Source organism: Chrysochloris asiatica, unplaced genomic scaffold (assembly GCF_000296735.1).
Source record: "Chrysochloris asiatica unplaced genomic scaffold, ChrAsi1.0 scaffold00007, whole genome shotgun sequence".
Classification (NCBI taxonomy): Eukaryota; Metazoa; Chordata; class Mammalia; order Afrosoricida; family Chrysochloridae; genus Chrysochloris; species Chrysochloris asiatica.
In genome coordinates, this window is record NW_006408525.1 from 12,409,288 (window position 1) to 12,428,135 (window position 18,848).

At 42.5% G+C, this 18,848-nt stretch overlaps 1 protein-coding gene across 1 annotated transcript in view; it reads right to left on the reverse strand.

Moving 5' to 3' along the window:
* Nucleotides 1–18,848, reverse strand: part of SCPEP1 (serine carboxypeptidase 1) — a 38,645-nt gene that overhangs the window by 8,566 nt on the left and 11,231 nt on the right. Inside the window, exons 3-10 of the mRNA XM_006832404.1 lie at nt 17,235–17,324; nt 14,470–14,625; nt 14,053–14,127; nt 8,483–8,555; nt 5,220–5,257; nt 2,551–2,679; nt 1,619–1,712; nt 891–1,004 (exon numbers count right to left, since the gene is read on the reverse strand). Coding sequence (XP_006832467.1) covers nt 891–1,004; nt 1,619–1,712; nt 2,551–2,679; nt 5,220–5,257; nt 8,483–8,555; nt 14,053–14,127; nt 14,470–14,625; nt 17,235–17,324 — 769 coding nt within the window. The remainder of the gene's footprint in view (nt 1–890; nt 1,005–1,618; nt 1,713–2,550; nt 2,680–5,219; nt 5,258–8,482; nt 8,556–14,052; nt 14,128–14,469; nt 14,626–17,234; nt 17,325–18,848) is intronic.

Genomic DNA, 18,848 nt, shown 5'->3' on the forward strand with positions numbered 1-18,848 from the left:
AAAAAAAAGTCAGGAGAAAAATTTCATTTCCGATCATTCCATTTCTCCCAAAACTTTTCAAAGGTCCCTCATATACATAGATCTGGGGCCAGAGGGAATTTTCTCTATCAATGATCTACCATGAAAATGTAGTCTCCCTTGCTCATCCAACCACTGGGCACTGGGCAGGGAAGGTCCCTATGACCATAGCTGTGCGAGCAGGATATAACATGTACCACAGCATGAGGATGTGTGGGGAGGCCAGCAAGAGAGCTAGTCAAAATCTGTCTAAGTACAGGGGTGTTTCTGACACCCTGCAAGAACCTGTCCTTGGAAGCTAAACCTACAGTCAACTGGGGACTGAAGCATAGAGTTCTTGATCTTCATTTTTTATTATGGAAAATGTCAAACTTACACAAAAGAAGAGATAAGAGCGCAATGATTCCCAGATACCTACAGCTGCCTTCAACAATTACCAACTCCTAACCAATCATGTTTCATCTCTTTTCCTCACCAACCCCTTTTTTCAAACCAAATTTTGATCTGTCATTTACTATGTCAATATATGTGTCTCCACATAAAATATCTGGAGAATAAATAACATGTTTTACCTACATACCATCACCACCAACAGAACCCATTCTACAGATTGTTACTGGGTGCGCTAAGTTGGTTCCAACTCACAGCGACCCTGTGCACAACAGAACCAAAACCAGCCTGGTCCTGCAACACCATCATTATGTTTCCGTCCCCTGTTGTAACTACTGGGCCAGTCCTTCTCACTGAGGGTCTTTTTCTTCTTCACTGATGCTCTACCAAGTGTGATGCCCTACGTGATTAAGGCCTTTGAACCTGCATCTCTAGTCTCTCCCAAACTCTACCCATGTCATTTAATTATGACACATAAATACCTCCCCAGGAGTAATCTTCAGGAATAATTTTGAGCTTCTTTTTGATGGGACCGTTCATGAGTTGACTCAAGGCATCTTGTTGTAGGTATCTCACGTGGTGCTGATAAAGACGACCTAAAACCAAACTGGTACACCGTAAGTCAAAGGATTGGGAATAAAACCACGAGGGTATCTCTTTCAAGCTGTGAAGTAAGAGGTAGGGTTTCAGCCGGACCAGGAAAAGGGTTACCCAGAAAGAGGAAAAAAGTCAGAAGCATGCTGAATGTAGACATGCTTTATTATTTCTGATTGCTGCATTCTATGTACTTTGGGGTCACTTGGATTACTTGGATGGCCAGAGGAAATCAGTTAAGAACTAAAGAATAGAGGACTTTATACGTCTTTTAGAGCAGGAGGATGCTGGGTCAGCTGGAAGACAACTGAATTTAACCATTAAAAGAGCTGTCATTGTAATTAATTCGGTATAAAAAAGTTAGCCCACAAAGTTCCAAAACACTAAGTGAAAGAAGCCAGGTCAAGATAGACTACTAGTGCATGCTTCCTTTTCTACGAAATATCCAGAAAAGGCAAATCAATGGCAGTGGAAAGCAGATGAGAGGTTTCTGGGGTTGAGGTTGGCATGCAACATCTTTCTGGAGTTGGGAAGTGTTCTAAAACTGGACTGTAGTAGTGGGTAAACAAATCTGTGAATATACTAAAAACACTGAGACAGACTCTGGTGTACTCACCTAGATGGTGCTGGGTGAATTCTAGACTTGACTTCTTAGGTGACATGGGTGGGTCTTTAGTTAAGATGTTATAGAAGTTCACCCCATCTGTGTTCTGAAACATAAAAGTATAGCTGGATGTCAGCTTTCTCTACTTGGCCATCAGCAGTGTTTCAGAAGGAACGACACCTGACTATCATCCAAGGACAGCCTTAACTTTGTCAGTTCGCTCAGGCACCGAGTAAAGCAGCTGGGAAGATTCAGAAAGCCGTTGGCTTGGCCCACTCTCGTGGGGGTGGGGTGGAGTACATGCCCTGCAGAAGTAAACCAATGGCTTGGGTGGAAGTGTTCCAGGGAGCAGCGTCCTGGCCAGGGCAGTCTTCCTTTTGGCTCACCGGAATTAGAAAGCTGCTTTGCCTCAAAATAAGGAATATGCTGCCCTGGACCGAACACTCCCCTCTGCAGATCAGACACTTTCTGTTAGAATGTGTACCTTCAGTTGAGGGACAAATGAGTGAGTGTGGCAGGCCTGGGTGGCTTTCTAATTTTGTAAAAGGGCTACAAAGGAGCCCTAGTGGTGCAGTGACGGAGCACTCAGCTGCGAATTGAAAGGTTAGCATTCGAACCCCCACAGTGTCTCCATAGGAGAAAGAGCCGGAGATCCACTTCCTGAAGATGCATTCTAGAAAAACCTCTGAGGCAGCGGTACCCTGTCGCCTGGGGCTTTTAAGAGTTGAAATGGACTCAATGGCACATAACAACAACAGGGTTACTACATTACTGCTCAGACCCACCAGTATCAACTCAACTGTTACAAATGCAACCATTTCCAGAATTGGTGGCGAGCTCAGGCGCGACCCCAGTCCTATACAGGCCACGTGATTTTCTTCTGCCCAGGTCCTGGAACCATTGTAAGAAGCCCACTGGGCTGCTCTCAGCACATCCCTCATTACCTGTAAAATGACCATTTCTGCTTTCTCCCACAGTTGAGTGGCCTCTTTGTATTGGCCCTTGTCCACAGCATTCAGGACTTCCTCTGCAACCTTGGATACCTCAGCCAGACCCTGGTCATCCAGAAGAGACTAGAAGCAAACCCAGAGCAGAAAGGCTGAATTAGGGATATCCACTGGGAATTGCTGGTATTGGCGTGGCATGGGCAGGAGAAAGGGAAACTACCTATGAAGGTCTACCACTACAATCTACAGAGTTTAGCAGCAAAAGTGTTGTTGTTAAGACAGTTCCCACCCATAGCAACCCTGTGTAGGGTTTCTGAGGAGCAGCTGGTGAGCTTGAACCGCCAACTTTGCAGTTCAGTGCATTAACCCACAGCATCACACCAGGACTCCAGCAAAAGTATTATCACCTATTATTGTTACTGGGCCTTATACTTTACAAAGCACACTAACACCTAACTGTTCCCTGCTAATTTTATTAGGGGTATCCACCTCAAAACCAGGTTTTGTATGACCACACATGCTTGTTACCTGGCCTGAAGATAAAAGCTATAAAATACATTTTAGGGGAGAATAAGGAAGTTTAGAAATAGAGTGGGTTTTTTGACTATATTAAAGAAATTGCTATTTTCTTAGGTATGATAATTGTATGGCAGTTATGTAAGAAAATGGCCTTATTTTTAGGAGATACATGAGTAGTTAAAACTAGGCATATAAAATCATGTCTGCCAATTTATTTTTAAATGATTTAGCAAAAATTACACACACACACATATATTTACTGGTGAAAGATACACAGGAAGATGTTAACAGAATCTAGCTGGTGGGCACATGAGTGTTCACTATTTTCATTTGTCTGCATATTTAAAATTCTTTATAATAAAAAGAGTTGGGACTCCTTTGCCATAAGATGGTGCCCAGTTACCATTACTGAATTTTTGATCAAAGATTCCATATAAGACTCCTGATCAAAAGGGGGGAAAATGTACAATAGAATCTCAACTCCTCACAGATTCCATACTTTCTGGAGTCATGGAAGCTTAATAAACCCCTGAAACCATTACCCTGAGATAATCTTGAAACCTTAACCCAAAAATATCCCCTGAATTCTTCCACAGACCAAACAGCAGTCTAGCTTAACTACGTAAAATTATCTGTCTTGAGCATTATGCTGCTTTTAGAACTATCTGTGGGTTAATGCACCAGACTGCAAAGCCGTTTGAACTGCAACGTCGGTGGTTCAACCTCACCAGCTGATCCTTGGAAACCCTATACAGGATCACTATGTGTTGGAATCGACTTCAAGGCACTTAACAATATGGGATCAAAGGAGCTCTGGTAGTGTAGTGGTTACGAATCAGGCTGTGAACCTCAAGCTCAGCAGTTGGAAACTACCAGCTGTTCTGCGGGAGAAAGATGAGGCTTTCTGCTCCCGTAAAGATTTACAGCCTCGGAAACCCTGTGCAGGGTCATTATGACTTGGAACCAACTCCACGGCACATGACAACAACAACATATGGGATCAAAATGACAACAGCAACACCAAAGATTATATAGGAAGGTCAGGGGTAGTGAGTTTACGTTAATGGTGGAAGAACAACTAAGAAAAGGAAGATGAGAATGGCTGCGCAACTCAAAGAGTCTAATCAATTCGTGAATTGCACACGGAGCAATGGTTGAGTTAGTGTATGCTTAGCTGTGTACATTTTCAACAGTAAGAAAAGCAAAAGTTGAGAGGTTAAAAAAAAAGTGTTTCTTGCATGCCACAAATGAAAAAACCTTTAAAACATCATGCTCAGCAAAACGAGTGAGTTGCCAAAGGACAAGCATTACATAACCTCACTTATATGAAATTAACATATCTACAGAAGCTCTGTGGAATCCTGGTGTGGCGCTGTGGGTTAATGCACCAGACTGCAAAGCTGTTTGAACTACAAGGTTGGCGGTTCAAGCTCACCAGCTGCTACTCCGAAGCTCCTCAGGAACCCTATACAGGGTCACTATGGGTCAGAACAGATTCAATGGCACTTAACAACATAACCCTCTGTAGGGTTAACTACTGGATTGTGACCCACAAAGTTGGTGGTTCTAGCCCACCAGCTGCTCTTTGGGAGAAAGATGAGGCTTTGCACTTCCACAAAGATTTACAGCCTCGGAAACCCTATAAAGGGTTGCTACGAGTTGAAGCAGACCAACAACAAAGATTACTAGTAGTTACCACAGTCGCTACAGGTTGGAACCAATTCGATGGCACTTAACAACAACAACAACCACAGTTCGGAGGGAGAGGGAAAGGGGGTGTTTTTGTTCAGGGGGCACTGAGTTTACATGTTAATGGTGACAGAATAATTTGGGGAAGGATAGCAAGAACAGTGGCACAACCTGCAGAAGGCCATCAATATCACAGACTGTCCATGTAGAAATGGCTGTGTAAGGTTTATTTTCACCACAATTTTTAAAGAATGTTTTCTTGTACCTAGAAAAAGGTTGGTTAACTGGTGATGTTTATTTGTCCCTGAGGTTGTTGTCTAGTATCCTCCATACGATACGGGCTACGTATTCCCCAAGGAGCAGTTCAAGAGCAGAATTCATTAAGTCGTTAACAGTGTTAACCACACAGGCATAAGTAGCTAGCTTCCTCCTTCAGAGGGGAGGACCTACCTACTTACCATGCTGTACAGGTAAGGTCCCCAGGAAAGCACCGAATCTAGAGGAAAGCACATGTTTACAAAATGAATCTGTCGTGGCTCTGTCTTTACAAAGATAAAACCCAACTAGGGGGAACTGGTGGCTTTGCTGTCAAGGTTCCTTAACTCACCACACAGGGGATGGACGGACGTTCTTGGTGGCTGGGAGGTGGGATGAGGGGTGAGGGCGAGGCCCTTCAACTGACTCTCAGATGGGACAGCACGTTAATTGGGTCTGATACCCACCCAAGGAGTGTGTCACAGTCAGTGAGGTATCCCCACTGGCAGGCCGTGGGTGGACAGGTGGAGGCTTAGCTGCAGACTTCTAGGCTTTTTGACAGCTTAAAATACCTCCCCACCCTCACATTTCTGCTCTGCAGCTTATCTGCTCTTCCTGCTTGGAGCTACTAGCTTCTGCTGAGGAGCTAATTATAGAAGAATGCTGTCTGTGGTGACGGTTGCCAATCAATTCATTTCTATTCCACAAATGTGTTAGAATTTCCTAAGGACCTGAAGGCAGCAAGGAGCTTCAGAAGAATAAATATGACTGGAATAATGCCTGCCTCCCTCACAATTCCCATAACATTAGGTCAGACAAGCGCCATCCAGAGCACATTTGACTATGTCAACTCCTCTGCTCAAAAGTCTTAAACGGATCCTCAGAACCAAGTGTCTCAATGTATGTTCTGAGTAATTTCAAGTTCTGTAGGACTTTAATCTAAGTTTTAGAAGGAAGAGTGATCCTTTGGCCAAGTACTTTGGAAGTTATGCAAATTATGACACATTCTTTTACTGTGGGACTTTTGAAAGCCTTAAACCCCCCAAGAAGTGGAATCAGTCTTTAGCACTTCCAAAACTCATCTGACTATGGAACGCTTGTTTGTATACCACCTCATCGGACTGGTACTCTTCAGAATACACCTAGAGAAGTGCAGGCATACAGGCTTTCCGTGGCCTACCTATCATCCACCCTTTCCAGCTTCATCTCCAAGCCTCTGCCTTTGCCTCGTTTCTTGAAATTACAGAACTGCCTGTAATTGCCCAATGCATCCCAGGCCGTGCTTGATCTAGACCAAAGACAGACAAACTTTTTCTATAAAGGGTCTGATAGTAAATATGTCTGGTTTGGCAAGTTGGCAAGCCTGTTTTAACTATTTGACCCTACTGGTACTACATGAGAACACTCAGAGACAATATGTAAGTGAACAGATGTAACTGCGTTCCAATAAGTCATATTTACAAAAACAGAGTTACTGGTGTGGAGCCAGTATTCTGCACTGTCCAGTACTGTCTCCTCTTGCCACATGTGGCCATTGAGCACGTAAAATGTGGCTAGTGCAACTGAGAAATGGTTTCACTTGCTTGTCCACGTTGGATAGTATAGATCAATACCTTGTGGAAGGCAAGTGTGTCTTATGTATCTTTGTTTGCTCAGCACCTACTAGTGTCTAGTATGCAATGAATAACCAGCAGTGGAAAGAACACTATTTCCCCTTCAAAAAGGGAATGCTTCTGAGATGGAGAGTGATACAGTGAACCTGGAAAGGTGAGTTAAGATCTAGGGAGGCAGAGCCATTTGGGAATGGGGGCCATCGTAAGCAGAAAAAGGTAGACCTACTGCAAAGTTGTTTGAATTGCAAGGTCGGTGGTTCAAGCTCACCAGCTTCTCCTCGGAAACCCTATACAGGGTCACTACGGGTCAGAACCGACTCAACGGCACTTAACAACAACCACCACAGAGCGTATGCGCCCATGGAGTGTAGTATCAAGCACAATGGATCCCAGAGCCTGCTGCCTAGATTGAGTCCTAACTCTACCGCGTTAGCTGTGGTGGTTAAGAGAGGGACTTAACCTGTTTCAGCCTCTGTAGAACTGGGATAATAATAGGATCCACCTTCCAGAGCTGTTGGAAGGACTGAGGAAGTTAACATACACAAAGCACTTAGTGCTGTGATGAGGCCCCGAGGAGGATGTGTGAGGACCAGCATTGTGATTCTGAGTCAGGCATCTGACAGGAAACCTGCTGGACCCTCATGCCTCCTAACAAGGTGCCGGTAGTCTGATGATATCCTACGAGCTCCACTCAAAGAAACAGCAGTCCTACTTTCCACGCAACCTCAGATCTCAGGTTCCTGACATTTTAGGCCTACCCTGGAGATGCCATGAATGAAGACAAGAAAAAATTATTCTACTTAGCACCAGAGGTTCCAAGGCCATTAGGAATACAGCTCATTTACAAGCCAAATCCCTCTCTGGTATGCGGAAAATACACCCCTTACAAATTGAGACATCATTACCTACCATAAATCATAAACGGACCTTGAGCTGAGCAACTCTGATCATTGCCTAAACCCATGTAATTGCCGCCCTAACCTAAATAAGACAACAGCAACACCCAAGAAAACTCCCCTGTGTCCCGCTCCCTCCTGCCCCAGAGGCAACCTCTCTTCTGATTCTAACCCGTTTCCTCTTGCCTGGGAAAGTCCACCTCTTGTTAGGTTAGAGCAATGGTTCTCAGCATGGGCAATGTGGCCCCCAAAAGACATGGGACAATATCTGGAGACAGTTTGGGTATCTCTGCAGAGACCAGGAATGCTGCTAGACACCCTATAATGCCACAGGACAGTCTCTCACAACAAATAGTTATTCAGCTTCAGTGTCAATGTGCCAAGGTTGAGAAAACCTATGTCAAACTTAACCCAATTAAGATGATTCCATCTGGGGTCTGAAGCCACACCCCGGATGTCTACAACATAAACCACTCCTCTTGTTCCCAACAAGGTTGCTCGTTATGAAACAGCACACTTCTGATTACAGGATGTGATGACAATCTTGTCTCACCAGGAACAACAGCTGGGAATTTCACCCCAAATGTTGCTCCAGCATCAAGGTGGTGGAGGAATGAGCAGAGGCAGAAAGAACTGGGCTTGAATCCTGACTAGTCCACTCATTCCACATCAGAGGGCAAACGACACTACCCCTATGTGCGTTGGGAACAGTTTCCGCCATAAACTTTGATTCTTCTGCTGTGAGAATGAAGTAACTCAGTTCAGCCCATAGTGGCCCACTGTGGGGGCTCTGTTGATGAGTTCTCATCCCCAAATCTCTCAGATGATCCTGAGACCAATACTTTCTGTGCTTTCTCCCAGGGTCCAGAAACACCTGCTGCCTTGTTCTCTGATTGGAACAATACAGCCCCAAAGTCCCTGAGGTAGGAATGAAATGCCTGAAAACCCGGTACTTACCAATAGGTGAGATCCAGGAATCACCCAAAGCAACCCCAGCAAAGTTGCACTTGATGCTCCCTTGCTGAATGGCCTGGAAAAAACAACAACAGTCAAGAAACATGCTTGCCAAGGGCACACAGTGGCTTACATCCCCAACCTCAACAGATGGAGGGCATCAAGCCTTTACATCCTGCCTTTACTGAGCACAGAAAACTTCTGCCCACCCTTTCCACAATTTCTTGGGTATCAAAAGACCTGACACCCACAAAGGAGCAAGAGTTGCTCTTCCCTGCCACCATATGCAAAATGAGTAGTGGCTAGGTAAGCTCTCTTCCTCAGTCACAGGCTGTGCACAGGGTCTTCTGGTCTCTTTTAAAAGGGACACTGCTGTTCATTCCCCATTGAGGTTCCTGACTTCTCACAAGGTACTCCAAAGGCTCCCTGGGCCCCACCATAGCTATAAGCAGCTATCAATGATGGGCTGTAAAGGACTCTCTCAGCAGTCTCTGAGGGTAGATGGAAGCTTTCATGACATTCTACTCTCTTTTAGCAGACAATTAGGAGCAGTCTAAACAACTACCCGTAATCTCAAACCACAAACCAAACCCACTGCCACTGAGTTGATTCCAACTCATAGTACCTGAGACAGAGCAGAACTATCTATCCATTGTTGTTGTTGTTAAGTGATGTCAAGTCAGTTCTGACCCATAGTGACCCTGTGTAAGGTTTCTGAGGAGCAGCTGGTGAGCTTGAACCACCGACCTTGCAGTTCAAATGGCTCTGCAGTCTAGCGCATTAACCCACAGCGCCACACCACAACTATCCATAGGACTGGCTAAATGAAGTATGGTGTTTCCACAGTACATGATGCAAATTAAAATTTTTTTTAAAAGAGAAGAAAAGCCCTTTATGAATTGATATAAAGACTTCCAAGATATATTTTAAATTAAATTAAAAAAATAAAAAGATACTGAATAGTATATGGTATATGGTATCATTTGTGTAAAACTGAATGTATATGAATTAGTTTGTAGAGCTATAAAATACCTCTGGAAAAATATAGGGCAAACTAATAATAGAGGCTGCCTGGGAGACAAGGGGGCCAGATGCAAGAGGGAGAATTTTCATAGTATTCTTTTTACATTTTTTGAATGTTGAATTATGTGAATGTCTTAGCTATTCGGAGAGATCTAACATAAAGAAGCAATGATTACCTTGCTTTGCATATTAGTATTTAAAGGAAAAAAAAGTATGCATTTATCTGGCTTTTCCAGGAGGAACTATATTGCAAAGTCAACTGAATAGTACCAGGTGATGACAGAAATTACTACTTTTATGGAAGAATGGCAGCTAATAGATGTGAGCAAAATGACACAGAGAGAAACCACCATTTTGAAACTGCGAATAAGATTACTGATTTAGGTGAGAATTATGAATTGACTTTTAAAACATTAGGTGACCAATGGACGGAGAACTGGACAACCATGCAATATGAAAATGACACCAATGAGATTACTTTGCATCGAAGGGGGAAGGAAGAGGAGTTTCCTAGAGGAATCAAGCTGGTATCACCGCTTCTATCCCTAATGGTGAACAAACTAAGTGCATAGTATCACCTATGACAGCAATGTAATTTTTTTTTCTGTAAAGAGTCATCTATGACATATTTAGGCGTTGTGGGCCAATGGTCTCTGTTGCAAAAACTCAGCTCTGCAGATACAATATTAAAGCCACAGATAATATGTAAACAACTGAGCATGCTAACAGAATTTTGTTTATGAAAACAGAATTTAATATCTTTATCATGTGTCATGAAATATTATTCTTTTGATTCCTTATTCGCACCACCCCAACCATTAAAGAGGTAAAAACAATCTAGTTTTCAAGCTGCACTAAAACAGGTGGCATGCCAGATCTGAATCCTGGCCCCAGATTTTTACTTTGAATTGGCCAAGCCTTTATAACCTCCAGTTTTGTAGGAAGCACAGTGGCTAGAGGAATAAAGTAAGTAACACCATGAAGGCACCATGTTAAGTCCAGAAAAGGGGACACTGTGTAAGACACCCTGGTCTGTAAGTAGTCTGGTTTCTTCAACAAATCAATGTCATAAAGAAAGGGTGTGCTGGATTACACCAGACTTGGGCGAAATCATTGCTAGATGTCATACACCAGACTTGGGCGAAATCATTGCTAGATGTCATTCATGGACCCGGCTTGAATACTGGTTTAAATAAATCAGCTGTAAGGGATATTTTGAGGTCAATTGAAGAAGTGTGAAAATTTGCAATGAAAATTTACTGAAATGGAAAGGAGAAGATTATAGATAGCATATAAAAGACATTATCTCATTTTGGTTAAAAAGATTCTTTATAAATGTCCAGAAAAAGATTTAGAAGATTATATATTAACATGTTCAGGAGTTCGGGTAGTGTAGTGGTTACGAGTTCAGTTGCTAACCTCAAGGTCAGCAGTTCAAAACTATCAGCAATTCTGTGGGAGAAAGATGAGGCTTTCTGTTTCCATAATGATTTACAGCCTCGGAAACCCTATACAGGATCACTATGAGTTGGAACTGACTCCATGGCACACCACCACCACCATACTAACATGTTCAGCATGTCTGAGTGTGATCGCTGCCTGGTGGAATTTTTTTATTTTATTTATGCTTGTTAAATTTTTCAATTGCTTGTAATGCACAGGTACTGTTTTTATAAAAGGTATATTTTAAAAACAAGAACGAATTCATCTTAAGAAAATAAAACTCCAACAACTCACTTTATAAAATGCAAACATAAAAGAAGCTAGATAAAACTATGGAAAACCCTCCCACCTCTGGCCTACTTGTCCCCCGACACTGACCAGACAACCAGTTAATTAATATGTTATGTATCCTTCCTTTGCCTTCACAAGTGTGTGCAATACATCCACCCACAGAGATGTTTCCTTGCTTTACAACAAAGCAAAGGCACCTCATAATGTTTTACAACATACTCTTTTCCATTTAACAATACCCAGGGACAACTTTTCATACTTGAAACATACAAACTCTATCCATTCTTTATAATAACTGCAAAGTTTTCCAACAAAGAAGGCTGTATCTACTTCATTTAAGTTGTCCCCAACCGACAGCCAATGAGCTTGCTCATTTAATGGGCATTACAAGCAATGCTGTAACAACCATCCACGGAAATACACTTACGTATAAGGATTTCTATAGGATGGATTCCTTTAAGTGGAATTGTTGGGTCAAATGACACCTCTGTCTCAAAAGTTCATTGTTGTTGTTAAGTGATGAGTCATTTCCAACTCGCTGTAACTCTGTATAGGGTTTCTGATGAATGGCTGCTCAGTTTGAACCACTGACCTTACAGTACAACTTTGCAGTACACAGCATGCTTATCCACAGCACCACCGTGGTGATGTGCCACCAAATTAGTTCTCACTCACAGTGACCCTGTATGGTTTTCAAGGCTGTAAATCTTTACAGGAGCAGAAAGCCTCACCTTTCTCCTATGGATCGACGGGTAGATTCGAACTGCTGACCTTCAGGTTAGCTGCCTAGCTCATAATCCACTACACTACCAGGGCTCCTTACAGCACCATAGATATGTCAAATAACTCTTTAAAAAAGATTGTCCAATTTCCAATCCAACCAAAAGTGCTTGAGAATGCTTATTTCCCTGACTTGTAGCCCAAACTGGCATTATCCATCTTTTAAATATTTGCATACCTCATGTATGAAAGAGGAACTCTGGTATATAGTGGATTATGAGCTGAGCTGTTAACCACAAGGTCAGCAGTGGTTAACTGCTGCCAATCAATCCATGGGGGAAAGATGAAGCTTTCTGCTCCTGTAACGATTTACAGCCTCGAAAACCCTATATATTGTTGTTATGAGATGGAATCAATGCAACTGCACATAATCACCACCATACATAAAGAGTTGTTAATTTTCACAGATCCATAGACAAGTTGTATTCTTTTATAAAATGCTTGTCCATATTCTCTGCCTATTTTTCTACTTTGATATAATCTTTTTCTTCTTATTATTATTATTAAGTGCCACCAAGTCAGTTCCAATGCATAACAACCCTATATAGGGCTTCTGAGAAGCAGGTGATGGGGTTTATTGAAATGAATGCCTTTTTCTGTTATGTTGTTGTTGTTAAGTGCTGTGGAGTTGGTTCTTACTCATAGCGACCCTGCACAGGGTTTGCAAGGCTGTAAATCTTTATGGGAGCAAAACGCCTCATCTTTCTCCCGCGGAACGGCTGGTAGTTTCGAACTGCTGACCTTAAATTTGTACATGGTCTAAATATGTCAACCACTCTTTTCATCTTTTAGGTATTTTATCCTGAGTCCTGGGGCAGCGCTGCGGGTTAATGTGCTGGAATGCAAGGTCAGTTTAAACTGCAAAGTTGGCAGCTCAAGCTCACCAGCCACTCCTCAGAAATCCTACACAGGGTTGTTGTGAGTCAGAACCAACTTGACAGCATTTATATATATATATACATAATATATACACACATAGTAAGATGGCGTTTCAAGTCATTGGCTAGAGTATCCAGTAAATGGTATGGAAACAAATGACTGAAAAATAATAAAGTTGGATTTTTGCCTAATAGAAAATAAATTCTAGATGAATTAAAATGTAAAAATACAAATTATAAGAGTGCTTGAAAATATAGGAGAAAACTTTATAATCTTGAGTAGGAGAAACTTTCCATCATAAGATTGTTATTGCTGTTAAATGCTGTCGAGTTGGTTCTGACTCATAGTGACCCTGTATAGGGTTTCTGAGAAGTGGCTGGTGATATACAAGATGCTCTGGTAGCATAGTGGTTATGGACTGGGCTGCTAATCTCATGGTCAGCAGTTCGAAACTACCAGCAGTTCCACGAGAGAAAGATGAGGCTTTCTGCTCCCGTAAAGATTTATAGCCTCAGAAACCCTGTACAGGGTTGCTGTAAGTCGGAACTGACTCCATGGCACATAAAAACAACAACAACAAATATATATGTATGACAAATATATAGATTTATAAATAGTATATAAATATGATACTTACAGTATAGTTTTCTGTTGTTGTTAAGTGATGTTGAGTTAAGTTTTGACTCATGGTGACCCTATATAGGGTTTCCGAGAAGTGGCTAGTAAGTTTGAACCGCCAGCCATACGGTTTAAACCGACCTTGCAGTCCAGTGCTTATCCTATAGTGCCACACCAGGACTCCAGTATGGCTTACAATAGGTGTGTAAATGTGCATCTATGTATATAGCATATACACACATAGAAAGGGACTTTAAAAAGCTCATGGAAAAATGGAATGAAGATCATAAAGTTTTTCTATGAAATTTGTTTTTTTTCAATGAAATTTTTTGAAGCCCCCTTGTGCATAGGACAGATATTTTCTTATACCTGTTTCTAGATTCTTTATCCTGAACTGCTGTTCTAAAAACTTTTCTGGTTATTATTAAAGACTTATTATTCAAGCAGAAAATCCTACTCAAAGGATATTCACTATCAGGCAAGTATAAAAAAATGAACACGATAATTTTCTGTCCCAAATAACAGTCATCCTCTGTTACCTTATGAAGCTCTAGCGAAATGCCAGCAGCCATTTTCCCCCCGTAGGACTCTGAGAAAATGTAGAAGGGAATCATCTAGCAAGAAAAAAAAAATAGAAGTAAAATAGACCGAATGCTTTTGATTCATAAAATTCATCGCAAATTTCTATTGCATGTAATAGATAGACAAAACATATTTATTTTTGTCTCTTCCCCCACCTCTCATTGGAACATCTGATAAGAAAATTGACCACAGGGTCATTCTTTCCAGCTAAAAGTCAACTTCGGAGACAAAAGTCCACAACGTAATCTTGGGTGTAAAAAGGTTCTCTCTGAAATCAGCCAGGCATTGAATTCTTGCGAAAGTCTAAGTTTATTCTAAGCACATCATGTTGCTACTATTAACCCCTCACTCAGCTGTCCCCAGCCTTCGCATACCTGGAATTCTTTGTGGCCTTCGAAGAATGTTTTCAGGAGCACCATCATGTCTGAAGCCACCATATCAAGGTCTCTGGTGTATGCGTCACTCTTGTTTACATAACTGAACCCAGTACCCACAGGATTGTCCACAAACAGGAGGCTGGCATACCGGAGCTACGTGCCACAGAGGAAAACCAATGTTGCAATCCATCAGTTGGTCAACAATGATCTCTTGAGCATCTTAAATGAGCTCAGCAAAAACCACAGATGTGAAGATAATCACAGTGACCACAATAGTGTTGTTAGAAGGGATTTTCTTTTAATGTCAAAGGTGGAAACAGACTGTAGCAAAGTAAAAACATTAGCAGGAGAGACAAGTGGGAAAGACAACAGACCTGGGGATCAAAGAATCTAAGTGGTCACTTTTCACAGAATATAAATCTACTAAGTGTAATAGGTTAGAGTGCTCACTGTCTCTGAATAGTAAGTAACTCTAACCAAGCAGTGACAGATGTATTCTCAAGGCCTGAATACCACACATCAGTTCTTTTCAAGATGAATACAATTTCCACATTGGCCTGATTTTCTTGTACACTATGAGAAAAGAATTTATTCTAATCTCTTTTCCTAAGAAGCTTAGAATTATAGAATTTTATAACTTAAAGAAGGCTCCTTAATCATGATGCAGTCCAGCTGTGTTCTTTACTGATGAGGAAATTAGTGCCCAGAAAGGCCCAGGGCCAGTCCAAGATCACAAAGTTGGGTAGGAAATGGCAGCATCAAGACGATGACCTGGGTCTTCTCAGTCTTGGTTTTCTTTGCACCAGCTCTGAAAGACTTAGGACACACCAGTGAGGTACTCCCCTACTGCAAATGGAAGTGACATTTTAGATGGAACTGAGAACAGGTGTGTTCCAGGCCAAGAGAACAGCGTGTGCAAAGACCCTGAAGCAAGAGTAGTAAAGAACACTTAAGGAAAACCAGTATAGTGACAGATGAGGAATTCAAAGGAGAATTGGGAGAAGACCTCAGTGAGGTGAGCCTACATGAAGTCCTAAGCTAGTTGTGATTATGGTGAGCTACATATGAGTAAGTAACCAGTGGAATGAAGTCCAAGCTATGGAAACTGCCCATGTAGAAGCCTGAAGTGGGGTTGTTGTTGTTGTTGTTGTTAAGTGCCGTTAAGTTGGTTCCGACCGATAGCAATCCTGTATAGGATTTCCAAGGAGCGGCTGGTAAGTTTGAATCACCGACCTTGCAGTTCAAAGTGACCTTGTGGTTGAGTGCTTGTCCTTACAGTGCTACACCAGGACTCATGGGTAATTTTAGGAGATGCTGCTGGAGGCAGAGGCCAGATTCTGCCTAAGAGTCTACTCTGACTTTTTAACGTAATTGGCTTGTGCTAAACAAAGGTATGATTTGCACTCGAGAACTAGATTGGAGAGGACACTCTGAAAGCAGCCACTGGTGGTAATGGAGAAAAGGGAATGGATGAAAAATATGAAAAGCATTTGAGTATGAAGCATAAAGTTACCATTGTTATTGTTAAGTGATGTCAAGTCAGCTCCAACTCACAGTGACCTTATGTACAGGATTTCCAAGCAGTGTCTGATGGGTTTGAACCACCAACCTTGTGTTTAGCAGTCCAGTGCTTATCCTACAGTGCCACACCGTGGCTCCATATGACCCAGCAATTTTACTCCTAGGTATATATGCCCAAGGGAAATGAAAATATATGTCCATACAAAAATGTGTACACAAATGTGTGCCTATTCATAATAGCCAATATATGAAAGCAACCCAAATGTTCATCAACTGATGAATGGATAAACAAAACACAATATATACACACAATGAAACGTTGTTATTGTTGTCATGTGCCGTGGAGTCGGTTCCCACTCACAGAGACCCTGTACAGGGTTTCCGAGGCTGTAAATCTTTACGGGAGCAGAAAGCCTCATCTTTCTCCCATGGAACAGCTGGTAGTTTCAAACTGCTGACCTTGCGGCTCGCAGCCCGATTCGTAACCACTATACTACCAGAACTCTTTAATGAAACATTATTTGCCATTAAAAAAGGATGAAGTTTAAAAAAAAACAGGGAATAGAAGCAAATGCTGTTAAATGACGATGCATGGAGGAGATTGTAATCATTGTAATGAAACAATGAGTGTAAAACCAATGTCCTCCCATGTAAACTAACACTCAATTCACAATGAAAACTTGAAAAAAAACATGATGAAGTTACATGCTACCACATGGATGAATCTTGATAACATTACGCTATGTGAAAGAAGTCAGTCAGACAGAACCACATACTGAATGAGCCCATTCATATGCAATATTAAGAACTGACACATGTACAGAGACAGACAGTAGAATAGTGGTTGCTTGGGGCAGGGAGTGATGGGAGATTAGATGATAATCAATTGACAATTGATTACTGTGGTGGTTGCCTAACTCTGAGAACGCACTAGAAGCCATTGGATTATACACTTGGAACACGGAACTTAGATAGCAAGGTTGGGTTTACAGGGAAGGACTGCAGCCTGAGATTTCAGAGATGACCACTCTATAAGTAAGAACAAGGCTGCTAGCGAAGGTTTCTGAAGGCAAGTGGAGAGCAAGGTCACAGGACAGGGAAAGGCAAAGGTCACAGGACTGGGAAAGATATAGGGTGGCACTGCAAAATTTGTGACCCCACCCAGAGTTGGGAGGGCAGGGTGGGGCTCAGCCTCCCAGAGGCCACATTGCAGGTGTCACTAGGAGCAACCCTCAGTGTACCCAAGTGGTGTTTCTTGGTTGGAGATTACTGTCAAGAGGTCCAATTTCCATAAAGTTTCCAAATCCAGTGCTGGAACCTCCTGGACCGCCCTGTGAAAGAGAAAAGAAACAAAATTAAATCCAGAAAAGTTATCAAATCTGTCATTACAACAGATACTCACATTCACTACAAATGATTTTGGCTGGGTCACAGTTGTGCACAAAAACTCAAGTTATCCAGTGAATCCGGAGCTTCTGTCCAATCTGAACACCCTGGGTAAGTGCAGAGCCTTCCCGCTTGAACAGAACAGGCTTGGACTAAGTAGCCCTTGAGGAACTTTCCTACCTCCTGATTCTCTAGCCTAGCCTTGTCCTACCACTGGGGCATGGACCTTCCCACCTGCAAGAGACCTTTCATGCATCCACTCCACCCCATCCCAGGTCAAACGTGAACAGGAAAGCTCAGAGATGGCAGGGGTGGCCTGGGCCACTTGGCCAATTAGGAGTTCTGATAGGGCTAGACACTGGGCCTGTGACTCTCCACACTACCAACTCCTACTTGCCAGCACTTTAAGGAGGGAGAATAACAAGAGACCCAAACTTCAGAAGAGCTTAAGGGGACGCTTGGGCTCTGATATGGCAGAGGCAGGCCCCAGGGCAGGAGCACTTGGTGCTGTGGGCCCCAAATGGGGAGAGGCAGGGTCTGAACTGAAGGTCGATGTGGGGCAGCTGTGCAGTGACTGTGAGAGGCAGAAGGTTCATGGGATCTGATGGATTAGGACATGGGAGGAGAGAAGAGAAACCAAGGGGCAAAATAGAGGCAGGAGATAATCAGGGAAAAGTTGGTCAGTTCCATGGTCCAGAGACCAGAAAAACTAGATGGTGCCCTGCTAAGCTACCAACTGCTCTGAAAAGGATCACATTAGAAGGTCCTAGGTAGAGTAGGTAGAAATGTGGAACAAAACTCAAAATCGTAAAAAAGATCAAACTTAGTGCTCAGACAGAAACTGGAGGAAATCTGAGACTATGGCCTTTGGTCACCCTCAGGGTCTGGAACTGAACTCACTTGCACAGTTCAGTATTCGGCCAAGCAATCGATAGGGATATGTCAGGGAGGGGAGCAACAACAATATGACGTGTGCATGCCAAAGACTGGTCAATCATTCGAGATCAAAAGAGCAGCATTTACCCAAGGACAAAATGCAGATGGATCAGGAAAAAGGAATGGAAACAAGAAACAAGGGAGGAAGTGGGATAAGCGATGTTACATTGAGGGGAATGCAATCATTGAGATGAAACGAAGTGTTTGATTTGCTGAATGTAAAATTGGTGATCTGTTCTAGAAACCATCATTCCATTCACAATAAAAAGTTTTTAAAAAGAAAGGCTGGTCAGTGCTTTAGTGGATAAAGTCTAGATGTTAGCTGGCCTCGAGGAAAACCTATCAACTGAGGTGAGAGGAAAGGCCTAGGGCCAAGAACCAAAGGATCCCCCGTCCCTGTGCACAGACAGGGTGCGGAGGGAAGGAGCACATGTACAGAGATGGAAGGATGTAGCTGCTCATGTAAAATGGGGACCAGGGAAATTTGTGTAAAAACATCTAAAAAGGAAAAACAAGGCAAAGTGGAATGAGGC